The sequence below is a fragment of the Thermobia domestica genome, chromosome 17, assembly GCF_964235325.1.
Source record: "Thermobia domestica chromosome 17, izTheDome1.hap1.1, whole genome shotgun sequence".
Lineage (NCBI taxonomy): Eukaryota > Metazoa > Arthropoda > Insecta > Zygentoma > Lepismatidae > Thermobia > Thermobia domestica.
In genome coordinates this window covers 74,083,588-74,099,582 of record NC_137470.1, presented here as the reverse complement: position 1 = coordinate 74,099,582, position 15,995 = coordinate 74,083,588, and the positions used below count along the sequence as shown (strand labels likewise).

Below are 15,995 nucleotides of genomic sequence, written 5' to 3'. Positions count from 1 at the left end.
TATGAACTATTTGTAAAATTCACAAACATAAAATTAAAAATGGAAATCGTTCCGGACTGACACAAATGTAAATAGTACTCATTTAATTTAGAAGATAATTATATTTACGCACACTCTATTCATTTTACTACTTGATTTATGAAAAACTGATCACAGTGCATCAATGAAATACATTTTGTTCAAAATCTTGCCGTCGTTCCTTTGTATATCAGTTTATAACTCAATATACAATTTGACTGCTTTAATCACTTGGATAATCTATTATTTAATCAGCATTATTTGCCAGTGTAATATAAATTGTACTTAAATAATCTCTTTTGATCTGAATTCTATATGAAATTAGCTTCCAAATAATGTATTGCACATGTGCATGCAAGCAGTTTCATTTTTTCATAAAAGGTTGATATTTGTCTGGAAATGCACCATACTGTAAGTGTGCAGAAATTCAATACCAAACACCGTTGTTACGTTCATTGCATTATGTAATTCGAAGTTCGAATTCAGGTGTAGCTGATTTAAACGATCCCAATACTTTAAAGTAGAGATATATGGGTTCATTCCGTATCAGCCCTCGTGAAAAGTGCGGAACCAAAGGCAAGGGAAAGATCAAATAGAACTGACATATTTAATTTCTCAAAATGAAGCGCAAATTTTGCGTTGTGTTTCGGAACCAGTGACGGAATGTGCCCGATGATAATATGGGCAACTTTTTCAAGAGAATGTACTATCCAATATGGAATTGACAACAGTGGCTGCGGGGTGTGTACTCCAATAATGAGCGATGTAAGAATCTTTACTTGCTGTACACAATATTGACTCAGTAAGCACATTAAGGGGCTAAGTGTAAGTGTGTTGGGCCACGTAGAGAGCATAATAATTAATTAAGATGCTTTAGGTTCGAACCTGGAAAAAACGCTGTCCTCTGTTCGGAGTTTGTCACAAAAGTACTGAAAAGTAAGTATTCTATGTGTTTTGTTTAATACCGAGGTGTATTATTACATTAGCGAAAGTATACAACAATTTTTATATTATGTAGATGCTTATATAAGTGCTTTTTATATGTATTTAACTTAAAGCGTCGCGTTACTTACCGTCATTTCACTTAGAAATTAGTGGATATCAATATTAAGAGTTATTAACTAGGGAATATATTTTAATGTGTATACTTAACGGTGCATATTGAGAGTACGCAGGTCGCAAAAGGAAAACTTTATACGCTAATGATGGAAATATTAAAGAAGTAAACTAAGTGCTTTAACAAACATTACTAGTACCGTAAGTCGGGCACGCAAGGAAACAGGTTTGCTTTGCGTTCTTGAATGTTCAGGATATTGAGGTGAAAATGTGAATTAATAATGATGATAGAAAAAAGTGCTGGTTTACTTCTGGCACTCCACACTTTGGAAGATTTACAGATAAAATACAATACTCTTCATGAAAAGACATATTTATAAAGAAATTTCTGCAGGCGGTAGAATTAAATAGAAAGTAGTACAGCTGTATTTTAGGGTTCCTAGTTTAAAAGCATTACAAGTGCTTTACGACGGATAAAACAAGTGAATACATATGAAAGATGATTATTAGATGCTATTTTCGGTGCAGTTTTACTATAGATTGTAAGATATACAGAAAAATTTTGGCAAGTCATTAATTTGCAGATTAAATGTCGAGAGCAGATTCCAACAAACGCCTGCCGAGCTTCTAACCCGTTCGTACTTATACTATGGATCTGTATAGTAAAACTGCACGCTATTTTCCACCGACGGTGTATGGCAAGAGTTTTCTTTATGCCGACCAGTGACTGGAACCGATTTATCTTACCTGGTTTCTGGAACAGTTCTCAAGAACGATTCGATTCATCGTAGCACTATCACAACTAGTTCCTCGAAACAGACAACATGTTACGAGAAACTTACTGCCAGACTACTCCCAAGAATCAAAATATACTTAAGAACGGCTTCCTGAACTAATCCGGAAACCATATCGGATGACTCAATTGTAACTCACGCATATCAGTTAAAATAGTAAGCAGCTTCTAAACTAGCTAAACATACCCTAACCTAACCACACGAAATTAACAACAGTTTTACGCAATAACATCTAATTTATCACCTAAGAATAAACGAAAAACACAGAATAACCATGACGGTTCTTTTCAAGTCTAGATGGGGGCTTCCTCCCCCCAACACCCCCGGTGAAAGCGTCAGTAGAATAAATTAAGTAACTCGTAATACATTTTCTATGATTATTTTCTAATGTACATGAGGGGCTTCCGCCACCCCCAAACCCCTTAAAATAAATTTCACTGGGGAAAAAGGTTATAATCTTAATAAACCTTTCAAGATATTACAAAAGAAAAAAAAAGTCAAATATTACTCACCATTAATGATAAAGCAAACCAGCGTGCCGAACAAGTAAAAATATTGCTCTCCAATCAACAGACCATCACAAAATTTCCCAATACTTTACTTGTATCACCGAAAAAAGTTCCATTACGGAAAGAAACATGTTTTCTAAAACGATCACAGTTATGATTAAAACATACATGAGACTCTTGCCGCTCACACCATATTTCTAATATAGGGTCATCCTGCGATCACAATCATTATATATATATATATATATATATATATATATATATATATATATATATATATATATATATATATATATATATGCGTGTGTGTGTCAAACTCAATTAAATCACACAAAAACGCAAAGTGAATACAATTCACATCCGAATTCAAAACGCAATTATTTAAGAAAGACGAGTGAACTCGCTCCGCATTAAATTCATCGAACGCATTTTGAAATTCTAGAATTAACTGCGGAGTCGTCAAACAAAAGACGAAAACGGAGAAAAGAAAAGCACTCCACTTAGACCAACACGAACTACGAACTGCCCGCGAGATACATTAGCATGCTAGAAAGTCATCGAGTGGTAAAAATCGAAAGCGCGAAAACCACACAAAAGAACGACATAGTTCGATTCCATCCAGTGATTCAAATCATTAACCCGTGCCAAAAGTCACTGTTAAGCACAAAAGGAACTCTTACCCGGTGGATATCTGTAGAGTGCACAAAAGCTGTATTTTATGGTTACAAGTTGAGCTCTGCTAGTATGAAATCATGACAAGTGCTCTTGATACTCGTATCATTGCGAAAACGCAATTGTTTTCACTACCTTCGCTTACGAGTATACTCACCGTGACTGACACGCCTGCGTCATTCGCCTTGCTCTGACTGTTAGATTGCATTTGTGCTTTTTAGTGTCCGCGATGTTTTCTTTCACGCTTATAAATAAAGAATACGTGAAATATATCGTAAAGAAATACATCACATCACAAGTTATTCCGTACACAAAAAACATGGAGCTGCCTATTCCAAACCAAAGGTGTCAAAACTCATGAGGTCGGCGCTCACAAGTTTGGAACTCACGCTCACTCGACCTCAACCTCACGAAGAGAGCGTGGGGTCAGACTGGTGAGCGTGAGGTCTAAATGAGTTTGTGAGCTTGAGGTTAGGTCAGACTGATGATGTGAGTGTGGGGTCGAGTGAGTGTGAGGTCGAAATAAGTTTGTGAGCGTGAGGTTGGATCAAAGTAGACACCTGGTTCTTCCAATAGCAGGGAGAAGTATATTGTAATTCGAAAACACTGTAGATTCTTTGTTCTCTACACAAAAGCTTCTTTTCTTCTATCTGAAGATAACACCTGCTGTGAAACGACCATAGGTAAGCAGGGAGTATCTTTGGTCCGCTACCTTTTTTTTTTTTTTTTTTTTTTTTTTTTTTTTTTTCATTGGCCAACTTGGGATAGAAGTTTTAGTGTCTTTGTGATCAGGAATTTCTTAAAAGCCAGTAGAAAATAATCATGGAATGTCTTGATGTTTTGCCAGGCACACCGGAGTATTTGGCCTCGAAATCCGGTCAAGAATATTCATCATTTAGTATCATAAAATAACCGATTAAATTAAATTGCTTTGTATTTACCTACATTTTTAAAGACACATTACCGCCAAAACTGGTTTGAATATTTTCCTTTGTCCCTTTAACTATAGTTTTCTCTTGTGATCTCGCTTGCCATTGTTTAATAGGGATTTTGTAGGCTAATTCAATGTTTAATTTACGAATTATCTAGAGGGGAGGGGAATTTTGAATCTTGGGCTAGCAGTTAACCACATAAGAGTTGCAGCCCTCCCCCGCCCTCGGCCGAGGAGAGTCCATCTCTCCAAGTACTTGGGCGCAATTTCCCCTCGAATATACTATTTGCCCCCAAAACAGAGTGCTTAAATTCTAAGCGAGATTCCCCCTCTCCAATGAGTTTCTACACTGGTTTGCATGTTAAATACATTGCAGGCTACATCACTTAGTAGCCCTTGTCCATTCTTTCTAAATAGGATCAGTCTATGCTGTATTTTCTTCTACCTTCCGTCGTAATTTTATCCGTTTAAGCCACAGAGAATACATTCATTCACCTTCACAGTTGCCGTTTTTAAAAGGAAAATTATAGTATAATTAAAAGTGCGATTCTGTCATTTTGAGCGAAAATATGCCCTCCCCCCCCCCCAAAAAAAAGTCTAACGGGTGCAACCAACGCCCTAAAATCAGCCTGTCGGCACCCCCGCCTACTCCAAATAGAAAATAGAATTTACATATTTTCTGGGCGAGTTTTGGAGATACATTATTACATCATGATAAGTATATAGAATTTCTTATACACAGACTATTTACTTGGAAATAAAATTCATATAGTTAGCAAGTATATTTTTTGTATAAATATAACTACGCAGAACAGCCATAAATAAATGTTTTGTGTTACTAGGGTAAATATGCCAGTCCTCGACCACTTAACTCATTTTCGTATAATCCTTTAATCGTTGTTCAGAGAGCGGAACAACTTAGGAAGATGCAACTAGCTCACGTGTGTTCCTAAAGCTATATTTCATCTGTATTTTATCCAAATCGGAGATAACTGATATCATTTATGTAATATTAGTCGGACAAACACCGATGATTGATATATTTTTAATGTTCGACCAGGGCCGGATTTAATGTTTTGCCGCCCCTAAGCCCAAAACCGTTTAGCTCTCCCCTCCCTCCTGTCAATGAATAACAATACAAAATAATCATGTAGAAAAAACTTATTTTATAAATATCTTTGTTTTTGTACAAATTTTTATGCATTTTCACTTTGTGTCCTGTAAAGAAAGATTTGAATAGTTAAAATTTATTTTTTGAAAGTAAATTTACAGAGAATGATTAGTTTGAGTTTTACAATACGAGCTAGTTCAATAATACAAGAAATTCATTTCGAATTTTCGACTGTAAGTAATAGTTTTAATATTGAAACTACCGAGAGTGTCTCTAAAATGACCAGGATAACTGTTTGGACTGTTAAAATTTATCTAGATAGAGATTGGTAAGGTGTCAGATAGCGAGGGCCACATGCGAAAGAGAACTTAGGGAAGGGGGCGAAGCGCATCATATGGACCGGCCTCTATGCAAATGTCTACTGCAAGTATAAGGTTAAAATTTCACTTAACTTCGACCAATGATTCAAGCCATAGATTTGCAAAATCCATAATTTCTTGGAGAGCTTCATTATTATTATTATTATTATTATTATTGAATTTTGACTTTTTGGGGGGCCGAGGTGGATCAGTGGTAGAGCGTTCACCTCTGGTGCGTAGGGACCCGGGTTCGATCCCAGCCCCCGTCAAGTGAATTTTGTGGTGGACAAACATCGTGTGCGTGGGTTTTCTCGCGGTTAACCCGTTTCCTCCTACTATTTCATCATCACCGTCTCCTTTGGCCTAACCTTCGTAACCATGGGACGTTGAACTCAAAGATTTCATTTAGAATGAAGGGTTACGAGAGATGACAACTATTCTTATATGCCTAACCAGATTTCAAAACCTACTTCTCGCTAGTTCTTCCCTTTTTCGCAGTATGTGTTGAATCCGCAAGTTGTAATGTACTTCTATCATTTCCGATTTCGGTGGAAAGATAAGTAGTGATGAGCACAAAAGTCTTAGTCTTGCAGTTTTTGCAAGAGTCTTGCATGCAAGACCAAGACCAAGACCAGGAATCCCCATGCAAGACCAAGACCATACCTCAAGACAAAGACCAAGAGTCTTACAGAAGTACCGGTACTACTTGAATTTTTTTATAGAATTTGGAAAGAAAGGGGAAAAATCACTATATCTTTCACTTGAATTTCTTGGCTTCAGTAAAAATTCCGCTGGAGTGAATGTGTTTCCAGTAGTTTATGCAATCCGTGTAAGTCGATCTGACTCTGTAGCATATAGCTGCATATAGCTACAGTATGTCGTTTTCTGAATCGGTTGTTCGCGTTTTCTGTATTACTCGTTTTCAAGCCACACTGGTGTCATCTTGCCCAATGTGACCAATGGACAAACACCGTATGATTGGATTTTCTTTTTTTTTTCTTTCTTTTCCTCCTACTTTCTTCATTCCACCATTTCAATCATTTCTCATCATTACCGTCTCTCTTAGCATATTTCATTTCATTTTAAAGCATTCAGTAGTGTTCTTGTTCCAACACTAAAGAGAAATGTAGTATTGAACATCGGTAATTCCGTACACTATGGATGCTGACAGCGTGGGTATGGCCTTGGCTCCGAGACTGAAGCGTCCGTTTGAAATTTTTAATGTGTACACATAAAATGAAACTCGAAATAACATTTTGATGACTGACAAAAACAGTGCATATGACTGCAAGTTTGATTTCATGGCTAATGCTTATACGTTGAATAATTGTTTATCAATATAACTTTTAGCCTCCTTAGGTATACGGCACATTAAGGATTGAGCGATATAACATTATACAACAATAAATAATCCATATTCACAAGTGAGAGTGATTTTGTATAGTTATTTCAGATAACATGGAGTTTGACACAGTCTTTCTGTATTTCTACTATAGGTCAAAAGTATTTATATAAATTGAGTTCACACAAAAGGCATAGACAGTTGAGTCGTTTTTAGTTTTCACTCAAATTATTCTAAAATCTTACGAGGTTTGATTATAATAATTATTATTTTAATTTCTCTCTCTCTCTCTCTTTTTGGCCAACATTGCTAAACATATCATCATCATCATAGCTATTCTGGCATTATTGGCAGATCATTTGCTGCAAGTGAGAAGCTTCGATGTACGGTAGTTCTTAGCTAGTCTCTTCGTCTTGACGAAGCAATTTTCAGTTTTAATACCTTCCTTCAACTGGTCTCCTTCTTTCCCTCCCTCTCTTTCCTTCCACCACACTCTCTAGCACGTTCCTCATAATACAGTTACTCCTCAGCCAACATCTTAACCAGTTCCTCTTCCTGCTCTTAACAATATGTAAAATTCTTTTTTTCCCTGCTGCTACTATTTGTAACACCTAATTCGTTTTCTGTTCAACCTAAAGAAGTTTGTTCAATACAAAGATTAGCAAATCGTGTTAGAAAAGGAAAAAGCAACCTGACGCCTTTACGCTGTAAAAATAATTTTGCAATTCATGGTTTTTCAATTATCTGTGCCGTATGCGTCTCAGGGGTAACCTCTCCAGTTTGGGAACAAGTGGAGTGTTGGATCTGCTAAAAAATATAAGAAGATTACGAAACGCTGTGATTTATCTTAGAAGTAGTAAAAAATAAAGGTCACTGCCTATGCTGTACCCTATCATCATACTTACACGAAGGTAAATTATATTACATTTAGAAACATACATTGTATTTCCGTTACTTTTGGCGCATTGTAGCATTTATTATCCCTTATATCCAGAGTAAAATTTACCTATGAAAAGCGTAAGATTTCGTAAATGCAAGACTTGCAAGACACTTGCAAGCAAGACCAAGACCCAGACCAAGGATTCCAATGCAAGACCAAAACCAAGACTGGAGGTGCCAGACCAAGAGCACCTGGGTCTTGATCTTGCATTTGCTCATCACTAAAGATAAGGATGGTAACTAAAGGTATTCTTGGGATTTTTAATTAATTAAAAAAAAAAACTGCCTATCTCTATTACAGTTTTTACCTTATAGTGATCAACATTAGAGCCGGACGTGGTTGATTTCTGCGATTTTCAGTTTGAATAGAACGTTAAGAGTTAATGTGAGACCTTTTCTTAGAAAACTAAATCGATTCTTTTTTTTTTTAAACTCACTATCTTTTTTTTTTTTTTTTAATAGTTTTTGATCTATGTAGATCAATACTGAGACTGGAAGTTGCAGTAAATTTACATCACTTCCGATTTTAGTGCATTGTTAAAGATGGAGATGAAAGGTCTTCTTGGGACGCTGGATCAATTGCAAGAAACCATGTCTCGCTATATGTTACTGTCTTTGCTCTATAGTAATCAATGTTAAACCGAAAACGGCTAATTTCTACCTCTACCCATGGGTAAATCATCTTCATTAAGGAACGTTTCGAAATAATTATTTTAGCTATCGATCCCAGGAGACGGAATTCAATAATTCACTTGCATTTAGTAGTTCGCGTGTGAAGCAAAAGTCGTACGGGCGTACGAACTAATATTACAATATTGTAAATCCCACTTGGGTGATGCTGATAAATCAACGTAGGTTTGTCATACTTTGTTGTATTAGGTAGTAATCCTGTGGAACAGAGACCGTTGAAGTATTGAAAATCTAGATCGTGTTATATGAATAGTTTTCGTTATGTTGAGAAAGTGATATCGGTATCTCTTGATATTGAAAACAAGAAAATATCGAAAACTATCCAAATACTGAAAACTATCGAAATATCGCAAGTCTTACCCACGACCTTGTGCACCAAAGTTGCGCGTGCTAGCCAATAGGCTAGCGGGAAGAGCTGTGCCCAAACTCACGGAATCGGCGCTCACGAGTTCGGAACTCACGCTCACTCGACCTCAACCTCACGAAGTGAGTGTGAGGTCAGACGTGAGTTGAGCATGAGGTTAGAATGATGTGAGCGTGAGGTTAGACTGGTGAGGTAAGCGTGAGGTTGAGTGAGTGTGAGGTCGAAATGAGTTTGTGAGTGTGAGGTCGAAATGAGTTTGTGAGCATGAGGTTGAGTGAGGTTAGGTCTAAGTAGTCACCTCTGTTCCTAACAATTCCGCCTTCCCTTCGAAGCATTGGGTGTTCATTGTTGTCAAGGTTTACATCCTGCCTACTTTGGACCCTTCTTGAAATCAGGGTATATCTGAAAACTCTATTGAAAACATATCTGAAAATTACACCCTGTAGGGAATACTACCTACACCTATTGACAATTAATAAAATATGCACTTTCGGATTGTGTATGCATGGCTTCCTTTACACTGATAAGAACCACCATCCACAGTTTCTAGAATTAGAAATAGGGCTTATTAATATTTAGCTTTTTCGCAATTTTGGACAGTCCTAGCTCTGAAATTATGCACTTTTCGCCATAGGTCCATATGAACTTTTTACCTCTTACAGTTTGTCGGTATAGTTCATTAACACCCTGTATATATATATTTTTTCGTAAATAGTAACGAATTAAAAAATTCTGAAATATGCAAATGGAAGGTTAGTTAATATGTAAACATTACGTGTAGGAAATAGATGATCACATACCACCATAAAGATATAACATGAGGAAAAAGGCGAAAAAAATATTTTGTAGTTTCAAACGTGTTTTACTGTCATTTGCAAGAGTACACAGTAGCACAAGGGAGGAAAACATACCTATGATATCTTAGCGTTTCTGCCATCTTCTGATTCTTTGGGAGGCTCCTGTGACCATGGAATGCAGGTAGTTTGTAATGTACTATTGTATACTGTTGCAATTGACAGAAAAAAAAAAACTTTTAAAAGTACATTCTTCTCTTCTTTTTTCTCGTGCTGTATCTTTATGGTGGTATGTGTGTTCATCCATCTCTTTACATGTAATATTTACATATGAACTAACCTTCCATTTCCATATTTCAGAATTTTTTATTCGTTACTATTTTCGAGAAAAAAAAATAGTTGTCATGACTTTCGGAATGATACTCGTATATGTATATACTGACTAACTGCGCAAGATATCAAGGTTTTATACCGTGCAAAATCAACGGTCGAACAAAACATTTTTGATAGTTGTTACATTAGGACGAAAAGTCCAAACCTTAGTACCAAAAAAGGGAATTTAGACAAGGAATGAAATACCATCATCACCAATCTTACTAACAAAAATTTCACTGTTAATTTTATACCATATGACTTTATTGTTTTGCTGTATATAAATCAATATCGTTTACAATATTACTAATTCGGATATTACTCCGATATTTTCTTGTATAAGTTTTGTCCATTATTAACAATATAGAATACAAATCGCTACAAATTTGGCAATGTGATCTGGCAGCAATTATTCTCATATGAGTTCCATATTGGTTGTGTGCAAAAGGCTGAAGACACTTCAAGATAATTGGCAAGGACAATATCCGCATACATCTGCAAAGTAAAGATAAATTATTGAGTACATGTATTAGTTTTTTTTTAGGGAAAGAATATAATTTTGATCAGCTCTCACGTAAAAATTTTGTATATTACAGCAGAAGTTACTTCGAAAAATACGTTATAGAAATTTAAAGATGTTCTACTGATACTGATAGTACAAGCATGTGAATAACCTTTTGCATAAGTAGGCTTTTTTGTTTCTCGTAAAAGGATACTCTGGTACATATCAGAAATATCGGTCAGTTTTTTGCTGCTTCTAGAAATACTATTAGGATGATGTGTCTGATGAAGGTAAAGATACTTTTTCGAAACTGTAACGATTTTATTTATTAAATAGTATATGCTTTCGCCAGAATTCGCTTTTTACTTTATACAAGAAATTCTAAAGCTAGAATCAGCAGGGTTTGAAAAAACACGGGTTTTTCTGAAAAAGCCCAACCTACCTGGGCCCATATGGGTTTTTTCCGGGTATTTTCAGGTTTAATTGGGTTTTTCAAAATATTTCAATGTCTTTGGGGTAAAAGTGTTAAAATGTAATTTCTATTTCAATATTATCATTGTCACAACTTGCAACAATTTCCTATTCAGTGCAATTTTGAAGAAATGGCCACCATTTTGAAATTTTAGATTGGATCGTCGAGAAAATCTATACAGCGAATTTAGAGTATCTCGTGCTTCTACTCTGAAAACTTCAACTTGAAAAGCCGAAAATTGCGCTTTGTAGCGGGGATAACAGCTATTTTGAAAAAATCGACGCCATTTTGAAATTTTACGTTGGTATACTGCTAAGATCTATACAGGAAACTTAGTGTGTCTCGTGCTTGTAACCTGAAAATTTAAACGTAAAAGATCGAAAGTGGCACCCTGTAGTATGTGTGGTACACCAGGGCGGATAGCCTCCAAGCGGGGAAGGGGGGTCGGTCAGAGCTGATAAGAGGTGAAATATTCGTCTAATGATCTAAAGGACGAATGAACAGATGTAGATCAAATCATCCCAGGAGCCTCAGTGACATTCACCAAATGTTTTGTTGAGGATCACTTCCGATACTTTGTGCGTTGAATTACGGGAATTTCCCGAGCGCTTGTTGCAAGACAGTTCTTTCCAGGAAATTAATTTAAAACAATTAAATATATAATTCATATTTATAAAGTAAATGTTTCAAAAAGTCTTAAATGAAATTAAATATTTTCCAGCGTAAAATAAATGGTTTTAATGTTGAAGTATTCACTTCCGATGCATTGTGCCTTTAATTGCGGGAATTTCCCGAGTACTTCTTTCACTATGGTTCTCCCCCCCCCCCCTCGAAAATGCAACTTGCTTTCTTTACTGTACATCGAAACTTTAATTATATAGTATGGAATTTTGAATTGAGCACTTGAAATAGTAAGCATTACGTAGTCTTCGGGACTCCGAACATTAAGCTTTTAAATTTGACAAGAATTTTTACGCTATTGCTGGTGTTGATTCTACCGAATGCTTATTTGAAGAGTAGCAACAAATAACTGAACTAAACTTGTTCTTGGAAAACAACAAATTTTACTGAAGAATACTTGTGTTACCATCAAAGGTAATAAAAATAATACTAGTAGTTTTACTAATGTACTGCATATTTATTAGTAGTATCGGCACCTATGGCCTTAAACCCGTCAAACATATGAAGGATAATGTCCCTCGGCGTCGCCGAGCATACTATTCATGGAAAGTATTTTCTAAAACATAAAATTACAGATTTTACTTCAAACAGCCTATAAGCATAGTCCATACATTAATTTGTTTTATAATTATCTCAAGCTAAGGTAAGGTTTCTTATTCATTCGAAACTTTATAAAGGTCTTATGTTCAAAGGTGTTCTATACTTTAACGCAAAAGCATCTTATTCGCCCAAGGAAAGGCCAAAATCTGATAAAAATTACTTTCAGTGTGATCACCTTAGTTGTACCAACAATATACTAACAAAAAGCTCAAAAACCCAGGTGGGTTTTTTCAGGTAGGTCCAACCCGAAAAAAAAAACACCGAGTTTTTTCGGGCTGGGCCCACTTGGGAAACCCTGAGAATCAGTGTTCTTGAGATATTCTTGTAAGATGTAATCAGTTACAGCAACAGGGCTTGAGTTATTTTCTGGGTATCTAAACATCTCAGCATTCGGGAAACAAGCGTTCTGACTCCTCTGCTTAGCACGCTACGTTGGCAGATGTTGCACTGGAGCACTCTTATGCTCCGATCCAGCGAATGCGTTGAAACAGGCAACCGGATTGGAGCCAGGCTAATGCAACTAAGCTCCCATTATATTAAACCTACTTTTGGCAATTGGCAAACCTTACTCACTGGTTGACGAGATAAAGTGACTCTTGCATGCTTGCGTATCATGCATTGTTATTTCACACGTTCTTACTTACTTGTTAGTGCGAAGCGCTAACCTTCTTTTCGTGAAGACTATCTCCCAGAAATATTCAACACATTCTTGTAGAGTGGCCAAAATATACAAACCTCAGAGAATGTTCAGGACTACGAAATACGCGTAATATTCAAGTCAGTGAGACGACAATGATTTATTATTATTATTATTATTATTATTATTAGTAGTAGTAGTAGTAGTAGTAGTAGTAGTAGTAGTAGTAGTAGTAGAAGAAGAATTAAAACTACTAGTTGTTGTTCTCCTCCTTTAGCCTAGCCGACATAATCGTGGGGCGTAAAACTTAAAAACTATTACTACTACTTATTATATTAATAATAATTGGAAATGTGAAATTGTAAAAAGATTGACAGATTGTTAAAGCACATGAATTTAGACGTACTGTATTAAGCAAGTGAAACTTTTATGAGATCTGACTGATAGTGTTTAACCCGACGGCACTGGCGCCTGTTAATGTGACTTGAGCACTGGCGCCTAGTCTCACAAACCCATTTGTTAAATCTTGACCTAGTATTTTTGTTGAAATTTTTTGTTGATAATTTTATCACAAGGTTATAAATCATGTTCAGAAGTGTCCATTGAAAAATAAAATTATCCATTTGAACCCCCTTCAAAACCAACGGCCAGCTACTAGTAACAGGGTACATAAAAACAAGTGACACCGGTCTGTGAGACTTGGCGCGAGTACCGCCAGGTTAAGCAATGATGTTTAGAAACATTAAGATAAAATGTAATTTTAAGACTGCTGTTCTTAGCTTTACGTTGTTTTAAATAGAGTGCTTGACAATTTTTACAGCGTTGACAAGGAATTGTTTGTGCTTAATTGACTTTTATTACATTGTGTTTTATATTAGTGCTTCTCTTTTTACTGTTTTTTATTATTATTATTATCAGTACTATTATTACACCATAATGTAGTGATCTGGTACCACACAGTGTGCTGTATTTTTGCCAACGAGCTGTTCGCTGCACTATTATTATTAATATTATTATTATTATTACTACGAGGGTGATTCAGAAAGTAATGCCTCCAAGGTGATACCTTTATTTGTGTTTGACAGATAGCACCGATACAGGTATCAATGGAAAGCTTACAATGTCAGCTACAAGTGGTAGCATCAGTTTTCAACATAATCCCCATTACGGGCAACACACTTGCGCAAACGCAAAATAAGGATTTTCATGCCATCGGCGAAGAATTGTCGCGGCTGCTGGCGACAACATTGCCGAACTGCTGCTTCCACCTCCATGTCACAACTGTAGCGTTGGCCCTACAGGTGATTCTTAAGTTTGGTGAGGAGCCAAAAGTCGCAGGGTTCAAGATCGGGACTATAGCCAGGATGAGGCAGAATGTCAACAACACTTTGCCAGTAGACCGGACAACTTCGAATTTTTGGAGGGAGGAGAGGACGTGTGACAGTACTCTGTCGACTTAAACTTAGTTTCCGTGTTGTAATGGTGTATCTACGACTCGTCGCCGGCGATGAATGCTCCTCGGCGCTCACCCTTCCGCAGTCACAAATTCAATGACAGCCTGCTGTTTCAACCGAACGTCACTACTGGATGCCATGCATTGTTCCATTACTCTGGAACGAGAAGAGATAGGAAGGTAAAACAAGTGACATTCTATAGGTTTGACATCAGTGCATTAATGATAAACAGTTCAGAATGTTTGCAGTTCTATTGGCCAAGTAGTGGACTTGGAGACATTACTTTCTGAATCACCCTCGTATTTATTTAATTATTTGCAAAGAGAAATTGTTTCCATTATTTAAACAAATTACCTGATTTTTTGAGTACGAATTACACAAACACAGAAGTATGTGAAAACTCGATTTTCGATTAAAAAGGAAGAAAGAAAGGGAAAATGTGACACCACATATTCCAGTCTCGTAAGATTTATTTTCTTCGTGTAGTCCATCAACCTTTAGTTGACAACAGTGATGATAAACAATTTATGATTGCATTCCCGAGTATAGGGGTGGCAGTTTCTACACTTACCTGACGTAGTTACAATTAGATACAAAATTAAACCTCCACATGCTTCAGTGGCTCGTGTAAATTTACTGTATCATATTTTTAAAGAACGTATAAAATAAATTATTATTTTTTTCTAGGTGATTAAATAATTTCCACTTTTCCATAACGAACTAATAAATATGGGAGAGTCTGAACAGTTTTCTTTACGTTGGAATAATTTCCACAGCAATTTAACGGCTGGATTTCATGATCTACTAGAGCAAGAAGATCTTGTGGATGTTACACTAGCTTGTGATGGTCAATTTGTACAAGCACATAAAATTGTGTTATCTGTATGCAGTCCATATTTTAAGTCTCTGTTCAAGGTAAATATTTTCATTGCTTTTCATATATTTTATCGTTGTTACTTCTTTTGCCTGGTATAACTTATGTTATACATTTGTTGTTAAGATCTGTTGCATGTGTGTGTATATTCAAGAGAAAAAGTTATAACGAAATTTGAATGTAAATTTTATTGTTTACTCTTAAATTATCAACATGAATTGCTCTCTCTTTTTTCTTTTTCTTTTTTCTTTCTTTCTCTTTTGCATTTTCTTTCTTTCTCTCTCTTTTTTGCATTTTCTTTCTTTCTTTCTCTTTTTTGCATTTTCTTTCTGTCTTATGCATTTAAATCAAGATTTTAGCCAAAATTACTTTATATAAATGAAGTTAACACTGATGCAAGAAGTTCAGTAATATCCATCATTTGCAGGATTATTTATACATCCTTACAACTTAGAAATTAAACCTGTTGCACACAGTCATTTGAACATCAATTTCTGTCATTGCCCATGATAAGTCAGAAAATTTGTGTAATTTCCTTGAAGCAAGATGTTTTGCATACTAGTCAGAGCCTTTTTGTCTGTGCGTGTTTCTACGTTTTTATATAATGTACTTGAATTTGATTAATTCTAAAACCATCTTAATTAGTAGATTATTAAATGTATGAAAATATTTTCACTGAATGTTTCTTAATGAAGAATAGAAATATAAAAAGTAAATCAAATATTATGTAATGCGTTTTACAGCGCGGCGTTGCAGTACGAACTGTATACGAATCAGCTGGAAAAGAAGTTAAATAGGCGAAGTATGTCCAATATTGTGAAAAG

General features: G+C 35.8%; 1 protein-coding gene across 17 annotated transcripts in view; it reads left to right on the top strand.

Moving 5' to 3' along the window:
- The first annotated feature begins 728 nt into the window (after positions 1–728).
- The window catches only part of LOC145673735 (uncharacterized), a 453,474-nt gene continuing 438,207 nt past the window's right edge, over positions 729–15,995 (top strand). For 5 of the 17 annotated variants that reach the window (XM_081743463.1, XM_081743466.1, XM_081743465.1 and 2 more), the window contains exons 1-2: positions 730–954; positions 14,985–15,212. In XM_081743463.1, the coding sequence (XP_081599589.1) occupies positions 15,027–15,212 (186 nt within the window). In that variant the 5' untranslated portion in view covers positions 730–954; positions 14,985–15,026. Of the gene's footprint in view, positions 955–14,984; positions 15,213–15,995 lie in introns of all 17 variants that reach the window. The other 12 variants (XM_081743462.1, XM_081743457.1, XM_081743461.1 and 9 more) reach the window with 4 other exon arrangements.